We start from the raw sequence: 20,315 nt of genomic DNA, 5'->3' as shown, positions 1-20,315 counted from the left end.
TAATGTTTTGTTGTCTCTTTATTTTTTTGTCGTGTGATTATTTGTTTTGTGCCAAGCATTCTCTTAAAACCCATATTAAGGGTTTTCATTTTATATAATATTAATAAAACATATTAGTTTCTGTGAACAATGGTATTATTCCATTTCAGAATTCCAGCCTTCCCTGACTACAGACAGTAGGCAATGGCCAGCTGGCTGATCTCAGAGTCCCTGTCACAGCCTGAGCCTGCAGGCACAGATTGCAAAAACCCTCCAGAGGGAAAGCCGAGGCTCACAGGAAACATTTTTGAGATGGTGTCTTTATTTCCACGAGCGGTTGCTGTCCACCATGGAGGGGGTTGTTGTTTAGTCACTCAGTCCAGTCCAGCTCTTTGTGACCCCATGGACTACAGCATGCCAGGCTTCCCTATCTTTCACTATCTCCTGGAGTCTTTTCAAACTCATATCCATTGAGTTGGTGATGCCATCCAACCATCTCATCCTCCATTGCCCCTTCTCCTCCTGCCTTCTATTTTTCCCAGAATCAGGGTCTTTTCCAATGAATCGGCTCTTTGCATCAGGTGGCCCAAGTATTGGAGCTTCAGTTTCAGCATCAGTCCTTCCAATGAATATTCAGGGTTGATTTCCTTTAGAATTGACGGGTTTGATCTCCATACTGTCCACGGGACTCAAGAGTCTTCTTCTGCACCACAGTTCGAAAGCATCAATTTTTCGATGCTCAGCCTTCTTTATGGTCCAACTCTCACTTCCATACATGACTACTGGTAAAACCATAGCTTTGACTATGGAGGGGATAGGCTGATATAATATACATCCTATTGACTAAGGAGTCAGGTATGGAAACTTTGTGAAGTAAATGGCAACCACTCCAGTATTCTTGCCTAGAGAATCCCATGAACAGAGGAGCCTGGCAGGCTACAGTCTATGGTGTCGCAAAGAGTCAGACACGACTGAGCAACTGAGCACATACACTTACATGGAGACTTTGACTGATAGTTGCCAGGTTTCCAGTTTGTTCTAGAGTCATTTTAGCTCCTCCTACAGATTGGCCATGAATGCCAGCCCCTCTCACTATGACTCAGGCAGGGGCTCCATGTCCTCCCTGCAGCCAGGGAAAAGTTCAGTGTCTGTGGGGCAGAGAGGGAGTGGGCAGAGTTATACCAAGGAAGAAGAGAGAACTTGACTGTGGAAGACTTTTCGGGCTTGCCAGTGTGTGTGCTAAGTTGCTTCAGTTGTGTCTGACTCTTAGCGACCCTGTGGACCATAGCCTGCCAGGCTCCTCTGTCCATGGGATTATCCCGGCAAGAATACTGGAGTGGGTTGCCATGCCCTCCTTCAGGGGATCTTCCCAACCCAGGGATGGAACCCACATTTCTTATGTCTCCTGCACTGACAGGTGAGTTCTTTATCACTGGTGCCACCTGGGAAGCTCCCTGCAGGCTTAATTTGGTATAAAAAACAATTAGAAACAATTGCAGACTTTTTCAAAGGGAAACAAGAAGAAAACAATATACTCTGTTGATTCATTACACATTTATCAAGCAGCCTCAGTGACAAGAACTTTGGAGACCCTGGGGAACAAACAATGCCCAAAGGCCAGCTTATGCATGGGGAGCCAGCCAGTGTGAGTGGGGAGGCAGGCTTGTTCAGTGATCTCCTCCCTGAGGGTCATGGCTGTTCTCCTGACCTTGGTAGGAAAATTGGCCTCAGCGTGTTTGTAACATCATCAGAGTGGCAGAGCAGAGGTGGAACTGAAGCCTGTAGGCACTGGGGGTTAGATTCCTATTCAGCAGTGGGGCTCAGGGTAACCTAGCTGGGGTTGGAGGGAGAGCAGCTGACATACCATGAAGTGGCACTCCTATAACATTTCATGTTAGACTGGATGAAACATCAATCATTCACATCTAAGGCAAGGCAGTGCTGATGGAAACTAGGGCACAAACCTCACCCCCATCCACTCCACTAAAGGCCCTCCCGCCCCCTGCCTCAGGCTCTCTGGTCAATACTTTTCCATGGACTTATCTTTAAGCTCCTGGACAAAGGACACAGGAATAACAAACGGAATTTGACTTCTATTACATCAGAAAGTAAATCAACCTTGAACTGTTAGTTTTGGAATTTTCACAAAGAGATAATGCTGCCATCCTCTCTCCCTCCATAATCTGGTCTCCCTTGGTTTAAACTTCCCTGGGTAACCATTTACTATTCCTTCTTAAACACAAGGCTTCCAAATTTCTTTAGGTTAAATGCTTATCGCTAGAGATACATTGTATAATAGCTATTTACAATGAGTGGACATTGTTTTCTAACAGCAATCAAATGCCACAGGGACTTTGAGAGCACCACTGTCTTCTGCAGGGCACACTGCCTGCCCCTGGACACTGCTGCCTGCCTCCAGGCTCCACTGGCCCTTGTCCTGGGCACCACTCCTGCTGCTGGACCCTGGCTTCTCCTGCCCCAGCGGAGGCCCTGGAGCACCCAGGGCCATACTGAGTTCTGTACAGTCTGTGGGAGAAGGTCTCTTTGCTGTTCTGCGTTATAGGCTGTCAACAGGCAACAAAACATAAATGCTGGAATTTTCCTGAGGTCCTCTGGGGACAGCCCTCTTCAGTTCTTTCGCATAATAGAATTCAGATAATGAGTTCAAAGCAGTGCCAGGCCAGGAGACAAATCTGAGTGACAGACACTGCTGTGTTGTTCGCTTTGACTGTGGAGGAGGCCTCCGTACCAGGCAGGCCTGTCGGCCCTGACTCTATCCAAGGAGGTGGGTGCTGCCCCAGAAGGCGCCCCACCCCTCCAGCAGATGGTGTCTTGGTGGTCTGTTTCACCAATCCCCAGACACACAGCAACATGACCTAGAAGGGGGCTGAGGCTCTGGGACCACAGAAAACCAACTAGCTATCTCTATAACTCTGTCTCACTTATTTTAGAAATGGGAGCTCCAACTTTCAGAAGCCGTGGCATGCTTATATTGGAAAGGGAAAATCAAGGCATGTGGATCGAATGACAAAGTTCAATGTTTATGCAAATCAAATGGAAATATCAGCAAATGTATGTTGGAGTGCCATTCATGATCCACTTTGTTCACTGAACTAAACTTTATTTCTTTCAAATAATTTGTTTATTTTAATTTCTTGGCCATGCCGTGGGGCATGTGAGATCTTAGGTCATGTGGGATCTTAGTTCCCAGACCAGGGATTGAACCCATACCTGTGCATTGGAAGTGCAGAGCCTTAATCACTGGACCGCTAGGGAAGTTTGAAATAAAACTCTAAAGATAAATTTTAAGGTAGTAAGGTTGGGGATAGAAATTGTGAGATGTTTTAGAAGAAAATATCTTTCATGTTGTCTCTCCTCTGAATGGCCAGGCTATGACTATAGCTAAATTTATAAGTACCAATGCTGGCAATGCTTTCTAGATCGCTCCAGGAGTCCGTTTGGGGAAACCCACCACTATGGAGTGAAATGAGGGCCATGGCAGTGTGGGGTAGTGGACAGAGGACAGGATGTGGACTCTTGTCAGAATTCCACCTTTACACCACGTGCCTGCTGTGCAAACCCCCACACAGAACTTGAGTTCCAAAAACCAAGAGAGAGCAAGTTAGATGATGGGGATTCCTGACTGAATTTTTTCTTGGTCTGCATTTGATCTATTACTTGACCTATTGAAGTATTTTTCATTTTTATTTCAATAACCACACTTTTCAATGAAAATTTTCTACTTGATTCTTTGTTATATCTATCTCTCCTGCCTGGTGCCTTGCTTTGTGGTTTCTATGAATAACATGGCTTACAGGCATCTAGCAGAATGGATCTGGAGGAAAGGTCTAAGAGAAGTCTTGGGGAAAAGGCTGCCCTGAGAAAGTCCAGCTGAGCACAGTGCTGCCCCAGGACAGCGCGTGTGAGCAGCTCAGGAGTGGGGACTCTGAATTCACAGGGTTTCTTACCATTGCCTAAACACAGCCCTTCCTTCTCCACCTCTTGACTTTGTCAGTGTATTTCTTGCAACCAGACAGCCATACTCTGATTTCTCCCTATCCAAACCCTGCCCATTTTCAGGGTCACATTCAAAATGCACCCCCATCTGTGACGTCTTCTTTCCCTTCTGTTGCCCACCCTCAGTGGGAAATGATTCTCCCCTCCTCCCATGAATGCCTGTAGGCTTGGTTCCTTTTATAATTAACAGAGCTGGCTGTATGATTTCATGGCTCAATGCAAAATGAAAACACAGGGCTCCTTGTTCAAAAGTTATTAGGAATTTCAGTTTGGTGACAGCAGAGTGTAACACCAAGTGCAGAGCACTGCTAAATGCTTGCACTGTCTGGAAGTACCTGGATCACTGTCTGGAACACAGTCAGAAGCCAGGAGACTACACTGGAACCCTCCAGGGGAAACTGAGAGGCCCACTGGGCAGACACAGTTGTTTAAATGCTCCTTTGAATCCCCTCCCAGGGAATCTCCTGAGTTGCCCACCTACCTGAGCACTCCAGCACCTGCCTGCCTGGCTCCCCACCTCACAGGCACTTAGCTGAGGGCTCGCCTTCCCCAGCCCTGCCAGCCACTGATCTATGCCTACTATCCCTTATCCCTGAGTCCTGCCTTATTGATGCCACTAGCACAAGGAACAGGGAAGAACCTATACACAGCTTTCCACAATCCCACTATCCCCCTTTCTCCTTCTGCTCCTTCCTGTTGCTAAAAGTTACACACACATGACTCTCTCTTTGCCAGCTTGTTGGTGCAAAAAATGCAGTCACATTCTTACACATGTTCAAGTTCTTCTCTCTATGTGGCAGTGTAGATACTTACTCGATGCTAGGAATATTAAGTGTACTATCTCACGTAATGTTCTCTGCAATCCTCTGACGTATGCACTGCTATCGGTATGCCTTTTCACAGATGAGTAAACCAACTCAGATGGGTTAAGGAACTTGTCAAAAGTGATAAAGTTGAGGATCCCTCATTCTTAGTCATTGGCCTACATTGCATCTGAATAGGATGTTGTCATTGTTAGTCACTGTTAACTGAAGGCAAAGACCATATCTTAGTCACATTGTATTCCCCTTGCCCTGTGATACCTTTCTTTGCTTTCTATACTAGAGTGCTGTTGGGGTTATTCAGAGCTCCCATTTATTGATAGCTCAAAGTGTGCCCTGCCCTAGGCTGAGTATTTGCAAATGTTATCTCATTAAATTCTCAGAACATTTTTATTAGCCAGGTTTTACTGCCCTAGTGAATGGATGAAGAGGGCTTCCCAGCTGGCTCAGTAGTAAAGAATCTGCCTGAAATACAGGAGACCGCCTGCAATGTAGGGAACGTGAGTTCAATCCTTGGGTCAGGAAGATCCCCTGGAGAAGGGAATGGCTACCCACTTCAGTATTCTTGCCTGGAAAATTCCATGGACAGAGAAGCTTGGTGGGCTATAGTCCATGGGATTGCAAGAATCAGACACAGCGATTAAACCACTACCACTACCTAATAGATGAAGAAACTATGGCTTACCACGATTAAATCTCTAGTTAGATCAAACAGCTAGTAAAGGGTGGCACCTAACTCTAAATGCAGGGCTCCTGATCAAGCTAAGCTGCTCCCAAGCCCTTCCCCCCGACCCACCTGTCCCTCTCCATCTTACTCGCCCTGCCTTCCTGCTAGCATTCATCCTCCCACTGCCTTAGGATGTCTGTAAATGCCTGAAGCCCAACACTGCATCAAGAAATCGACTTAGTTTATGTAGTTCCTGAAGGGAGAATCTGCATCCATTGGTGAGACTGCAAGTTAGGCTGGTGTTGACTCAGCGTGAAGGAAACGAGTAACTTCCTGGTTACTAGAGGGATTCAATAACAGATGGGCTGCCACAGTGGTGGAGAGAAGTCTGTATCTGGATGTCCTCAGGAAGACTCCAGACATTGGAAGGAGGCTCTGAGTTGAGTAGGAGACTGGCCAAGAGCCCCTCAGTGGTCATGTATGGGGCTTAGTCTTACAGGGTTGGGCAGGAGGCAAGTGCTGAGCACATAAAATTGAAAATGACATAGACCCCGCTGTGCTCCGAGAACCTTCCAACTCAGGCTTGTGTTCCTGTGGATTTAATGCAGGCTGAGGGCAGGACCCACAGCCTGTACTCCTCTAGCTTGTGCACAAGAACTAGCAGAGTGCTGTGGAGCTAGACTCAACAGTGAGCATCGAGGACAGGAATGTCACCTTCCATCTGTGCATCCTTAGCACTGGGCACAGTGTAAGTGTCCAGGAAACAGTTTGGAGTTAATGTGTGTCCAGAGAATAACTCAATACAAGTCAATAAATGGATCCCATCAAACTTCCAATACTGATTCACTGTCCAAAAGGACGCATTCCAACCCTAGTCATCTACATGCTGGATAAAGAAGGGCCCAGATTTACTAAGGAGCAATGAGTTGGCTGATTTCAGTGCCCTCAGTATAACCATACGACCCAAGGCCACAGCTCCTCTGAACACCTCCATGTCCAATGGCCGCAGATGGCTCCCCAAGGTGCTCATTAGAAGACAATGGTTTCAACTCTCATCTTCCTTCTGGTCTGAAGAGAGCCACTCACTCACTTATTTGGAGGATATCAAATGTTGATGACAAACCCAGCAGGAAGGATGGATGTAATTCTCTGCCTTGACTAGCCTTCTTCTGGAAAACGTTTAACCAGAAATAATGTAATCATTTACCTTTTATTTACCTCCTAAACTGGAGTTAGAGATAGTTTCAAAAACAACTGAAGTCAAGAGGTGAAAGTCTCTTCTGCAAAATCGATTTTTAGCTATTTTCCACTGACTGAAATGAGGTGGATAAACTAATTTTTTCCCCTTCTTTTAATTGTTAACCACACAATACATTTTCTATATCTTTTGCATTTCTTCAAATATGGCATACAGCCATGTTTCCTATTGCTAAGAATAATGATTTATTCACTTTTAGGCAATGTTTAGGGGCCAACCTCCTCAGTTTTTTGGGGGCCCTATATTCTTTTGGTTTGAGGTTAATAGAGACAAAGCAATTGGAGTAAAGCCAGGGTCCACTACTGTGTGATATGGGCAGGTTCCAGAACATCTCCGAACCTCTGTTACTCTATAAAGGAAGGAAGATGAGAAGAGTACAACTCTCAGGCAGTTATGAAAAAAAAAAGCACAAAGCCTTTTACAGAATAAGGAATCAATATCATTTGCTCTGATGATGATGTTGTTTTTCTGAGGAGAAGCTGTTACAGCTTCAGAAAGTCCAAATCTCCCCATCCTTTCTTTAACCCTAAATGATTCTCTTTCATGAGACAGAACGTTGGAGCAGGTATCAAGGCCACACTAAGCAGTGTATGATATTAAGTCTTCTTCCAAACAGAAGAGAATAGAAGGCTCCCCATAGCTTCCTATACGATAATGAAAGCTGAGGACAAGTGTCATTGAGTTCTTGAGGCTGATTTCACACAGAATATCAATAGCTAAATAGAAAGGAAAACACTATACTTGAAAGAATAGAAAGACTTGATGAAATACAAACATTTTTTCTATCCTGGGTTTAGATTCTGCCTCTTCCCCAGGGCCAGGACTAGGATCCAGCAAAGTACAGGACGAAGGCACATAATTTAAGGAGGTGTGACCCTCAAAGCAAGCATTTCTTTCCATGGATTAGATTTTTGAGCCCGATCACGGTTATGAGCAGGATTGGTGTGTGTGTGTGTGTGTGTGTGGTGGGGGGGACTTGCTGAGCCCTTTCTCCACCTAAAGAAGGAAGTAATCACTTGTGGTCATTGGGGTTTAATCTATTTTGCCACATTGTGCTCAAGCCAGTGTCTCCCAACTTTGGTGCATCGGCCCTGAAAGCAAAAGGCTCTTCTAAATAACTTTCAGGGCAACTAGGGTTCCGTTACCTTCACGAGAAACCTCTTGGGGGACTTCCCTGGTGGTCCTGAGGTTGAGGCTCCATACTTCCAGTGCCAAGGGGTACAGGTTAGATCCTTGGTTGGGGAATTAAGATCCCATGTGCCATGCGGTGTGGCAAAAAAACAAATACATAAAAATTTAAAAAAAAGAAAAGAAGCCTGGTGGGTCCTTGGAGAAGGGCAATTTGCATTCCATTGATCAAGGGTTTTACACTGGAGATATAAATCCCAACCTGTCTCCCTAGAACATACAACACAATCATCTCATATAACTTACAGCTCTTGGCTGATCAGATGTTGCTGGACCAAGGGAGTCAAGGTAAGCTCCTTTAGTGCAGACTGTTTTCTCATCACTCTGCATACAGGCACCTGACATCACAGATAGGTGTTCAATAAATACCCATAAGGATGAAGAAACACCCGGCTTATCAGAAATCACTACTGGGCTTCTTAGGGCCTAGGCCCTTTAAGTACCAGAAAGAGCAGAGCCAAGAATCTGGTCCAACACTTTAAACACCAACCACTGCCACTTCCTCCCTGTGAAAACCAATGGTTCCTCTAGCTTTTGCTGACGTGCACTTGTTCATGTCCTATTTCGCGAGAGGCTGGGTTTCTAGCTTTCACCTGAGCCTTCACTGCCTGACTTGATACTTCACCCCCTTCTAGCTCTATCTTTACCCTCTGAGTTCCTGTCTGCTGGCAGGGCCCAAACAGAACCAACCCCCAGCAACTCTGATTCTGCACTTGCCACCATCCTTATCTGACTCCCAGCTAACAACTCGCAAGGCTGAATTCTGCTTTGGAGAAATTTGAATGCATCGCCGCCCTAGTGGACAGCCCTACTCACAAACGCAGAGCAGCTGGTGCCAATCCTAGCTGCCATCTTGGAATTGCGCCATCAGCCGTGTGAGCTCCACACACCAAGCACGGCTTAGCACCCTGCTGCCATCTCCTGGTGGTTGTTGGTCCTCTTCTGCTCCTTGGATCTTTGGGACTGCTCTTCCCAACCAGCTCTAACAAGTTCCTGATAGCCTCAATGCGCTACTAGACACTGTTTTATTGCAGACCTGGGCCTCAAAGAAAAATGCAAAGAGAAGTCATTAAAGTAATGAGACGAATGACCAGAAAATGGAGTAAATGCTTATCTCCTCTTGATATGCTAGAGCCAGGTGGATGAAATTTACCCAAGATCACTCAAGGATATATGCATTTGGTGTGTGAAAATCTTTCAAAGTTTGAAAGTGATGTCATCAGGCATGGTGAAATACTTAGAGCCTTCCTTGGGCATCCTTTGTCACAGTTTTCTTGGAAAACATATCAAAAGATCCTCTAGTGTCTCCTTCATTTTCAGTAAGTAAATGGTAATCTTCCGTTTTCCAACTGAAAAAAATTGAGACCATTTTATTCAGCTTGACATCAAAGCTATTTTAGTTTATAAACATTAGACATATGGAATAGTTGAGCTAAACCCAAAGATATTCATAAAATACATTAAAAAAGAGTTCTGATGATTTTCCCATATCTAAGTTCCCCCAAAAGTCAGCACGGAAGCAGTGGCAGAGGAAAAGAGACAACAGTTGACCTGCCATAATATACCAGTTAAATGGTAGGGGTAGAAATTAATGTAGAAATTTCTGACAGGCAATTTGGCCATGGAAATTAAGATGTTTTAAAATCAATGATTCACTAATAAATCTCTATCCTGAATAAAAATAACTAGAAAGTCAAAGATTCCTGAATTAAAAGTTCATTACGACTTTGTATATGAGAGTGCTCGATGGAAAACAAACTAAATACACAACAATAAGAGAAAGGTAAAATAGCTTATGATACAACAGAATCATAGGCAGTCATTATAAGCAGATTTAAAGTATTTAATAACATGAAGAAATATTCAAGTTATAATGTTAAATGAAAAAAGAATACTAAGCTGTACATAAGTATGATTATATTACAGTGAATTATATTAAAATAAGATGAAATGCACCAAAACATTAACACTGTTGATCTCTGGGTGATGAGACTATGGGTGAGTTTTGTTTCGGTGTTTATCTGTGTTAGGATGACAGCTGAGATATTAATCGCTCTTTACTACATGCTTTGTTTTTCTAGCATCAGCAAAACAGGACAATACCTGGGGCTTTAGAAATTGTCACCCATGAAAGATCCAAGAACAAAGATATCAAAAGAAATGTGCCAAGTATAAGACAGAAATGGTCAGACAGGATGATCAGAGAGAAACTTTTTTTTTCTCCCTCTGGGGGCAGGAGGAGAAGGGGACAACAGAGGATGAGATGGCTGGATGGCATCACCGACTCGATGGACATGAGTTTGAGTGAACTCCGGGAGTTGGTGATGGACAGGGAGGCCTGGCGTGCTGCGATTCATGGGGTCGCAAAGAGTCGGACACAACTGAGCGACTGAACTGAACTCAACTGAACTGACCCTCAGGTTGGGATGGCAATAGAACCACCCCCAGAACAGTGTGGGAGTCCTGGAGAAGAACCTCCAGAAGAGCCTGGAACCTCACTACAGGGATAGGGAGGAGAGGGGACACACAGGTAGCACAGTGAGATATAACATGGTAAGGAGAAGCCCCCTGAGTAGCAGGGCTGCCCTGGAGCAGGTGGGGGTGGGGGCCGGTGGGCCATGACAGCAAAGTCTAAACAGACAAGTTTAGACTAAACTTGTCTAAACAGCCTCAGGAAGCCCTCACAGCCTGGGAGGGCAAGCAGACAAATTCTCCCAAGCTTAAAGAGGCGGGCAGCTCTGGGACGTCTGTGGTTCCATTGCATGGGGCGTGGATTCTATCCCTGATCTGGGAAGTTCCGCATGTTGTGAAGTGTGGCCAAAAAAATAAAAAGAGGGGGGTAGCTCCCAGCTAAGAAAAGGCCTGTGGGCTAGAAAGGGTGCCACAGCTTTGATAATATGACCCCTGATCATAGGATGTGGGAGGACTGTCTTTCTATGGATTAGATGGAGGAAAGCAGGCCATTAGCTCAAGAGTGCATTTGTCTGAGGACCACATGAGACAGGCTACCTGGCAGAAGATGCCAAGGCAAAAGTAGATATCTCTTGACCTTGACAAAATCAGTATTTGCATAAATCTCCCCCTCTGCACTTCAGGCTTTCTTCTAACCTCATTAGGAGTAGAAGTATAATGGCAAACCTAAATTGGACCGGGTTTCGATCCACGTATCTGGAAAGCTGGGTTGCCTGGAAGTGAGTAGATTCCATTTTCATGAAAGAAAGCTCAGAGTCAGAAATCCAATTGTGTTATGGAAAATAAAATTACATTGTAGACACTTGAGCTCATGACATATGAAACATGTACTCACTGCATATATTTTTTGTGATTTTCAAATTTTTAGTAATGACCATATTTTGTATTTTAAAAGAAAAGCAGAGCATCTGCAAAAAGTTTCTCATGAGTCAAGGCCCTGGAGGCAATGGGGCACAAGGCTGATGGAAAGTCCCCCCAGTTCCGAGGCTTATCCTGATGGATGACCAGAGGATGGGGTCCTGATAACACCTTCTGAGCCTCTGGAATTAAGGGTCTGTTTGTGAACAGCTAGGAGCAAATGTGAAAACCAAGCTTACACTGCCTACTACCTTCTCTACCCATCACAGGCTCCCCCCCCTGCTTATCTCCCTCCTTACAGGAAGTCAATATTATTAAGCTTCTCTATAGAACACACACCCCCACTTTTAAACCAAGTTTTGTTCTCTGAAGCAATAGCAAACAACAGAGCAAGTCCACCCCCACGCAATGACAACGTCTAAATATTTGGAAAACGTGTTGGTTTCCACGTTTTGGGCTTCTTTGCTCCAGGCTAAACCAAACTAAACCTCGGATGATATTTTCCAAGGCTCTTGCTATCCTGGCCACCTCTCCTTGGAGGTCACACATGAGATCATCATGGGCCACAACTGAGAGGCAGTGTCTGAGCCAATATTGTGACCGCGTGCTCTGGCCACCAAGACTCACTCTAGTTCTGCTGATGCTCCAAAGGGCCCTAAGGAGGCATCTGTGTTCTTAATGTCCTCACAGAGTCTCAGCCTGCAGTGCAGGATTCAAAGCCAGAGCTCTGCCAAGTGAGTGGCTGTTGGACCAGGGCTCCTCTCTGCTGCACTCGTCTACTGGCTGAGAGCACAGGCCACGGGAGCACGGGGTCACTGCGGACACTTGGTCACTGGTGCCAATCACACCCAGCCACCCAGGGAACCCAGGTCAGGGTGCATCTTTGCAGTGTGTTGGCAGTCCAGTCTGGAGAGAAGGGGAAGTGGCAGTGGGGAAGCCCTGTGGGCCATAGCCCTCCAGGCCCTGCTACAGAAAGGGAGGAAGGGCTCTCTCCCCATTCCGCACTCCAGGCAGAAATCTCTCCCTTCCTTTCTTCTTTTCTCTAAGGATCTTATCCAAGCTCTTATCCAAGATCCCGTAACTCTCCCTCTTCACTCCAAATCATTGGTACCTTTGCTACATCTGTGGGCCTTGTTCTCCCTCTAGAAGAAGGCAATTGTCCCTGACATGTGAAGATTTTAGTAAATTGCTGAGCATCCCTACTTTCCCCAACATGGACCCCATGTTGCCCTCAGCTCCCAATGGAGGGCACTCTCTCTGCTGCCAGAATCAGCGCTCCAGGGCCGACTATGCCAGCCCCTCCTCACCTTGGTGCTCACCTCGTCCTCTCAGCTGCCTCCCCTCTTTGCTGCTGTTACCATGTTCCAGGCCAACTCTGGAGCATCTCCCCAGCCCACCCCGCAACCTGCCCACACCGGCCCCCAAGCAGCATTGACTTTGGCAGATTTCTTGGGGGCCAGCGATGTCATAACCTGTTTGCTTTTCCAGGACTGATGTTTGCAGGGGGCTTTTTTTTTGGAACCAGAACAGAAATCATCCCATATCCTTACGCAATCCTTCCGCAGGCTCCAACATATAAATAAAGCCTTTCGACACTCCACCAGGCAGAGCACCTAGGTTGGTCCAGACGCCTCCAGCTGCCTGCCTGCTGACACACCGGGGCCTCTCTGAAGCCACCATGAAATCCTTCGTTCTGCTCTTTTGCCTGGCTCAGCTCTGGGGCTGCCACTCGATCCCGCTTGACCCGGTTGCAGGTTATAAGGAACCGGCCTGTGATGACCCAGACACAGAGCAAGCAGCCTTGGCTGCCGTGGACTACATCAACAAGCACCTTCCTCGGGGCTACAAGCACACCTTGAACCAGATTGACAGTGTGAAGGTGTGGCCGAGGGTAAGTGAACCTGCCCTGCCAGGTGGGACAGGCTGGCGTGGGAGGCTTAGCTGGGTGTCTCTGAGAGCCTGCCTCCCAGAACAAAAGAAACTGCATACCGAAAATGCCCCGATTCCTCCAAGGAGGGAGGGAGAGGGCAGGCTGAAGGAAGAGAGGAGACATTCTGTACTGTGGTCAGGGTCTCCAGGAGGGTGCTGGATGGGAGCAGGAAGTGTGAGGAGAGGATAAGGCTTCAAGTGGTATTTTGAAGGTAACAAGTAGAAAGTGTGACCTTCTAGAAAAACTAGCACCAGAGAAAGGATTCTGGCTGCCAAACTACCACTAGCCGGAAAACACTTCTTTTTTTTTTTGTTTCTGTTTCTCTGCATAAAGACTGAGTGTGAATGAAGTGCACATTTTTTAAGTGTCTACTATGTGCCAGGCCCTTTCATACAGTTCATCTCTGTAATCCCTTCCCCGCTGTGTCCCCAGTTCTGTGGGGAGGGGAGGGGGGTACTGTCCTTGTCTTACATAAGAGATAACCAAGGCTCTGACATATTTAGGGCATTTTTTTTTTTTTTACCCAAGGTCATAAAATAATAAGCATCAGGCAAGGATTCTATTTCAGTACTGTATTCCTTCCTCTACACAAGCTGCTTTCCCAAGAAAGGTACCCACATCCCAGTGAGAAATCTTGGCATGAAAGGATTCACCTCCTCATATGCTGGAGGAGAAAGCAATGCAGTCTGAAGCTGGTGACAATGATCAAACTGGGAAATGTGCCTCGGAGGTCAGCTGAGTGATTTGGAGAGGTGGGGAAAAGACCCATCTATTGCCTATTTTGAAATTAGATTTTATAGCTGATGAAGGATAATATTTTCAGCCAATGCTAATTACGTCTTCCAGGACAAGAACCAGTGTTAGGTGCTATGGGACATGCTAAGTTGAATCATATGAAATAGCCAGCTTTGTATATTAAAAGCAGTCAGATATTGGCATTTTAATGATTCAACCTAACACAAAGATGAGAAAGACATAATTAGTGCCACAGAAGATTCACAATCTAGGAAGGAAAATAAGGCAAACCTCAGGACATCTGGACTGACTCAAAGACCTCTGATCTTACAATGGGACAAAATAATCGAAATCAGGATTGTCCCGGATGGAGTTTAGGAGTTCTGCAATAGTGAAGTACAGTGGTGGTTCAGAGGAAGCAATGATCAGTTCAGGGGAAATAACACACAACCTGCATATCTGAAGGAAAGAAAGAACAATGTTGCAATTTTCACTTACAGCAGGGTTTGAGAACCCAGTGCCTGGCTCCTGTTCACTAGCTCTGAGTGTTTTCAGGGAGTTAATTTGGGCACATCTGCACAATATAAAACAGGAAAGGAGATTCTGAGGTTTCAGGTACTAGTGAAACAGGCATAACAGAAATGAGAGGCAAGCAGAGTTGGGCTGAAAGGAAAAAATAGGCATATGCGTACCTTCTGGATTTTTTTCGGTCTTTGAAGGAAGGATGCAGAAACAGGTGAACTGGCAGGGAAAACTCCGAGGAATCATCCAAGCTTCCCTGTCACTGCCTTACCCACTATTCCTTTCCTCTGTGCAAGTGAAGGACAGACACACTGCGTCCTCCAGCAAAGGAAGGATCACGCTTCCTCCTTACTACCAGCAGGGGACAGTAGGGAACAGCAACTTTGCATCCAGGCATCTACAAGACAAAAAGCCACAGATGACAACTTTTCCTTTAGGAAGGAAAAGAAAATGGGGAAGGAAGGAAAGTAGATATTGAGAAGGAAGGAAGGACGAAGTAGAGGGAGGGATGGAGAAGATAAAGGAGAGACAGTAAATTATTATCCTACACCACTTTACTTTGCTGCTTGACTGAGAAAAATCCCAAACTGACTTTTTCAAAATACCGCTTGAAGGGTAAGTACCGACACTCATTTTTGCCTTCCAAATACCTTTGAGAGTGATGACTGTGGTTCCATCAACCTGTCCAAGCCCATGCCCACTTCTTTCTTACCCTTCCAACAATGGGTGTGTTGGCACCCGGTGGGGGCTCACCCGTGGACCTGCTTAGCAGGCTTAGGCTCACCTCTTCATCCTCTGTCTCCACAGCGGCCCACGGGAGAGGTGTATGACATTGAAATAGATACCCTGGAAACCACCTGCCACGTACTGGACCCCACGCCCCTGGCGAACTGCAGCGTGAGGCAGCAGACGCAGCACGTGAGTGGCCCTCTCAGGGCAACTGCGGGGGTGGGGTGGGGTGGTGCCCCAACTAAAACTGCCAGTCAATGGCGCCCTCCCTAGGGCCGAATTTTTACAATTCCCCTTTTTGTTGTACCCCGCCCCCCACGCCTCCCCCGCAACCTCTGTAAAAGCAGTGTCCTGTTTCAATATCACCAAGAGAAGGAGATTTTGTGAGGCTCACCTTTGACATCCACGCCTGAGAGACCACGCCCTCTTCCCCCCTCCTCCCATCTTCCACCTTGAGACGTGAAGGTCAGCCCTCTGGGGCCCTCACTGTGGGTTTATTTCTCCAGGCGGTGGAAGGAGACTGCGATATCCACGTGCTGAAACAAGATGGCCAGTTTTCCGTGCTGTTTACAAAATGTGATTCCAGTCCAGGTAGAGTTGACTATTCTCATTACGGTTACCCGGTAGAGAGAGTGAGGAAGGGACCTGAATTGGTTTCAACAGAAGCAGATCTAGCCACTTTATTGGTGATGAAAAAGGGAAGCCAAATTTCCTGAGTTTGGGGATTTTAAAACTGTTTTTTAAGGAATTGTTCAGCTCCGAGGTTGAAAATCGCCCCTTGGTGAGAGGAGCTCCTGCAAAAATGCCAGCACGCCAGGGGCCACTCGAGGGTTTAAGTAAGATGCAGAGAATCAGCCTGTAACGGTTTGGAGCCAGTCTTAGCCCTCTCAAATAAGCAGAGCGGCGACAAATGCCGCTGAGAATTCCAGGCCCGAACCAGGTTACTTCTGTGCGCAGATTCCGCCGAGGACGTGCGCAAGTTGTGCCCAGACTGCCCCCTGCTGGCGCCACTCAACGACAGCCGGGTGGTGCACGCAGTGGAGGTCGCGCTGGCTACCTTCAATGCCGAGAGCAACGGCTCCTACTTACAGCTGGTGGAAATTTCTCGGGCTCAATTTGTGGTAAGACTGAGACCCTGCTGACAGGTTGGGCAGGTTGGTGGCACTTTGGGGTGTGAACGTGGTGAAGCAAGTGTGAGGGAGGGAGCAGGGGCAGCCACAGGAAGTCAAGGAGGGTGGTGGGAGAAAAGGGAAAGAAAGGGTCCTGAGTGTCCTGGACCCAGAGAACCCTCACCGCACCCCCGACCTAAGCCACTTCAACATAAAATAGTCAGAGTCTGCGTGTGTGTTCAGGCTGTATTCCTCGGTTAGTTAACACGAGGGTGGGAGTTCCCGTTTTATCCAGAAGCACACACCGTAAATTCATGGGTCTCCACACCACCATCACCTATCACCGCTGAACATCAGCTCTTGTAAGTATCAGCTCTTGTAATTGATACTTACAAAGACATGGGCATACTTGTATATAATGGCAGAATCTTAAAATGTCATGGAACCACTGAAAAACAACAACTAATTGTCCTGTGGTTAGGTTAGCACATTTGAACACAATATAATTCTAATGTTAAAAAAACAAACAAACTGGTATTCTGGGTGCCAGCCATGGCATACTTGGAAATACACTGTAGGTAGTAATTCTGTTAACCAGAATATGTGATTCTAGAACCGCCACCCCAGACTATAACAAATAAGAAATATTTTATTATTTTAAGTGTCCTTATGCTCCAAGAACAATGAGATAGAAAAGCATAAATATCTTCTGCATGTCCAGTTATCTTTTTAATTTGCTCCTGCTATCTAAAATATGTGGGAGAGAAATTAATTACTTTCCCATCCCATCTTGGAATAACCTGAACCTTGGGTCTGAAAGTGCAACCCCAATACGGAAACTGGCAGGAGGCAGGGTTCCTACCCAGATCAGTGTCAGGTCAGCCCCCTGGGTTCCTGCTTTCTACCTGAAAACTCGCCTCTGCTCTGGAAGGATGGGCAGTGGATACCTGCACCTACTTCAGGGAACACCCAAACCCCAGCTTCTGTGTGCAAGCCCTTAAAACCCAATGCCCTCATGTGAGCCTTGTGTAAGACACCAGGGGCACGTTTCCTGGCCACACGGTGCGGTCTACGTGAATGGTGCTCCCTGGACTATGTAGTACCATGGTCCTCACTACTTCCCTCTGGGCTCCCCTTCCCTGCCTTTCTCATACTGTCATGTTGCTTCATGAAGATTTTCATGTATCTTCGTCAGCCTCTTCCAGTTTCTGTCTCTGTGGAGTTTGCAGTGGCTGCTACTGACTGTATTGCTAAAGAAGTCGTAGATCCAACCAAGTGCAACCTACTGGCAGAAAAGGTGAGCAGGCCAGGCAAAGCTGGTCATGGAACAAGTTTATATCTTGGGGCTGTGGAAAGAGATAATGCAAAATACCCATGCCCTGTGAGGCTGGGTCATGCCAGGTCATCCCTTGGGGTGTCATCTCCCCTGCTTAAGAGCTATCACCAGATCTTCTCATTTGCTGGAGGCCCCTGGAGTTAGAGAGGCTATTTCCTAACTAATATGAGTCATGTCAGGCTGCTGGCAGTATAAAGTGTAGATTTTCTAGATATACCTCAGGTATGCAACCTAAGTCCTTAAGCCAGTAATGTCTACTTCTAGGAATTTAGCCTAAAGAGATCAGCATGTTTGACAAAATATATCTATAAAGATGATTTATGACAGATTCAAAATGACCCCAAACACCTGAATGTCCAACAGGAGGGAATCGTTGAATAAAATATGACATGTTAGTAAATAGACAGATAAACGATGTTTTCAAAGAATAATGAATGATATAAGAGAATGCTATCATTCTAGAATGTGAAAAACACAGTCTCCAAAATGGTATAGTCACAATGATGTCAACTTTCAAATGATATCTAATAGTATTTAAAAATAAAGAAATACATAGATGTTAACAGAAGTTCTTCTGAGTCACCACAATTTCTGAGATTATGGGTGAGCTCTCTCACTCCCAAAACATTTCTGTATTTTCTACATTCTATATAAAATATAAGCAGAAAGCATAAACTTTAGGAAAAAAGTTAAAAAAAAAAAAAAAAGACAGGAATTAAGAATTAAAGCGTTTTACCCTGGATGTATTGAGTGTAAGTGAAACTGGGTGAGAAGTCCACTTTTTGAACCTGTTCAAATACCTCCTGTCTTTCTGTGCAGCAATATGGCTTCTGTAAGGGGTCAGTCATTCAGAAAGCTCTTGGTGGGGAGGACGTCAGAGTGACTTGCACGTTGTTCCAAACGCAGGTAAGGGCCCCACAGATGTACTCGCCCTGCTTCTCAGAATCCAGTGACCCCTTTGGATTTCTGCCATGCAGTAGTAATTAGGGCATTAGCTGCCTGTTCTTCTGAGCCCCACAACATAGATAGTGCCAGGAATGTGAAACCATCAGCAAATGAACGGTTTACTCCCTCCCCTTCCAGGAACTGGTACGTATAGGGCAGAACCACCCCCAGGTGCAGTTGGCAAGGTCATGTTTCTAGTTGCCGACCCAGGGAGTGAGGGGGTGTGTGGGAGTGGTTTCTGAGTTGCAGAGACTAGGTGGGTAGATGTGCCTGCTAGACCCCTGTAACTGCAGGTGTAGATGAAAAAGAGGGTGACGCTGCTGGTGAAAGTTAGCCATCAGGTGGGGTTCTTTTGCTCGTGAAACGTGAGAATAAGTCTACCAACCCCAAAACAGCTTGTGAGAAAGGGAATGGCACAAGCCAGTTACCCCTCCCCTGGAACCCTGATGACTATCCTTTGTACCTAGGTAGTTCTTCTTTTCCAGATTCCTTACAAATAAAAATTATTTCTGTGAGAGAATTGGGTGGGGATTTCCCCTGGAAGGAGGAGAAAGGCAGCTAACCCAAAGAAACGGTCCTCTTTCCTCCAGCCTGTGATTCCGCAGCCCCAGCCCGACGGCGCCGAGGCTGAGGCCCCAAGCGCTGTGCCGGACGCAGCTGGGCCTACGCCTTCTGCAGCTGGCCCGCCTGTGGCCTCCGTGGTGGTGGGGCCAAGCGTGGTAGCAGTTCCCCTGCCGCTGCACCGAGCACACTACGACTTGCGCCACACTTTCTCCGGGGTGGCCTCAGTGGAGTCATCCTCGGGAGAAGCGTTCCACGTGGGCAAAACACCCATAGTGGGGCAGCCTAGCATTCCTGGAGGTCCAGTCCGCCTTTGCCCAGGGAGAATCAGATACTTCAAGATCTAGAAGATGGTCGGAGATGAGATGGTTTGGCACAGAGAATACAGCTATCATTTTGTCCAAGTCATGGGTATGGGTAGGGGCTTTGTCTGCTCTGGAAGCAAGTGCTGCCTATGGTCTAGATTAATGTCAGGTCTTGAGTCCCAACTTCTCATCCTTCCAAGGACAGGAGCAGAGGAGGTGCTAGTGATGTTTGATGGAACATAAAGTCAGCAGCTTGATTGTCATGGCTTTGATGTAAGCCACCACCACTGTGTTCTCTACCTTCTCTTGACCTCACAAAAGTAATTGGAACTGTGACTTTGAAAGGTGCTCTTGCCAAGTTTATATCTACTTGTCATTAAAAATGCTCTAATAAAGAAGGTTCTAAGCTGAAATGTCATCATGATTGTTGCCTACTTTGTCCAATCTCACGTGTGTGGTCTTTCCAGCAACCGTATAAGTGTCCCTAATCAAAATCAAATTGAAAATAGGAATAAAATAGAAAACCTCCTATATACATAGGAAAAAGTGAGACCAGGATCTGCTCACTACCTATATGATCTGATAATTTCCTTATAAGAAAATAACTCTTTCATTTCATAATGGTCAGAAAATATTAATAAATTAGGACCAAGTGCTTAAACTTTCTACAGACAAACCAACCATTCAGTTCAGTTCAGTTCAGTTGCTCAGTCGTGTTCGACTGTTTGTGACCGCATGAAGCGCAGCATGCCAGGTCTCTGTCCATCACCAACTCCCAGAGTTCACTGAGACTCACGTCCATCGAGTCAGTGATACCATCCAGCCATCTCATCCTCTGTCGTCCCCTTCTCCTCCAGCCCCCAATCCCTCCCAGCATCAGAGT

At 46.2% G+C, this 20,315-nt stretch overlaps 1 protein-coding gene and 1 long non-coding RNA gene across 2 annotated transcripts; one reads left to right on the top strand and one right to left on the bottom strand.

Annotated features, from left to right (window-relative positions):
* Positions 1-279: 279 nt before the first annotated feature.
* Positions 280-15,321, bottom strand: LOC101906884 (uncharacterized). Its single transcript, XR_001500641.3, has 3 exons — positions 15,232-15,321; positions 14,618-14,844; positions 280-9,279 (listed from the first exon to the last, which is right to left on the bottom strand). It is a non-coding gene; the product is annotated as an uncharacterized lncRNA (long non-coding RNA).
* On the top strand, positions 12,929-19,842 carry AHSG (alpha 2-HS glycoprotein). The gene is given in 7 exon segments (NM_173984.3): positions 12,929-13,151; positions 15,255-15,365; positions 15,683-15,767; positions 16,134-16,297; positions 17,481-17,582; positions 18,441-18,527; positions 19,157-19,842. Coding segments are annotated over 7 exon segments (1,080 nt in total). The 5' UTR covers positions 12,929-12,938; the 3' UTR covers positions 19,475-19,842.
* The last annotated feature ends 473 nt before the right edge of the window (positions 19,843-20,315 follow it).

Source organism: Bos taurus, chromosome 1 (genome assembly GCF_002263795.3).
Source record: "Bos taurus isolate L1 Dominette 01449 registration number 42190680 breed Hereford chromosome 1, ARS-UCD2.0, whole genome shotgun sequence".
Taxonomy (NCBI): Eukaryota; Metazoa; Chordata; class Mammalia; order Artiodactyla; family Bovidae; genus Bos; species Bos taurus.
Note: the sequence above shows the minus strand (reverse complement) of the source record. Positions and strands in the feature narration are given on the sequence as shown.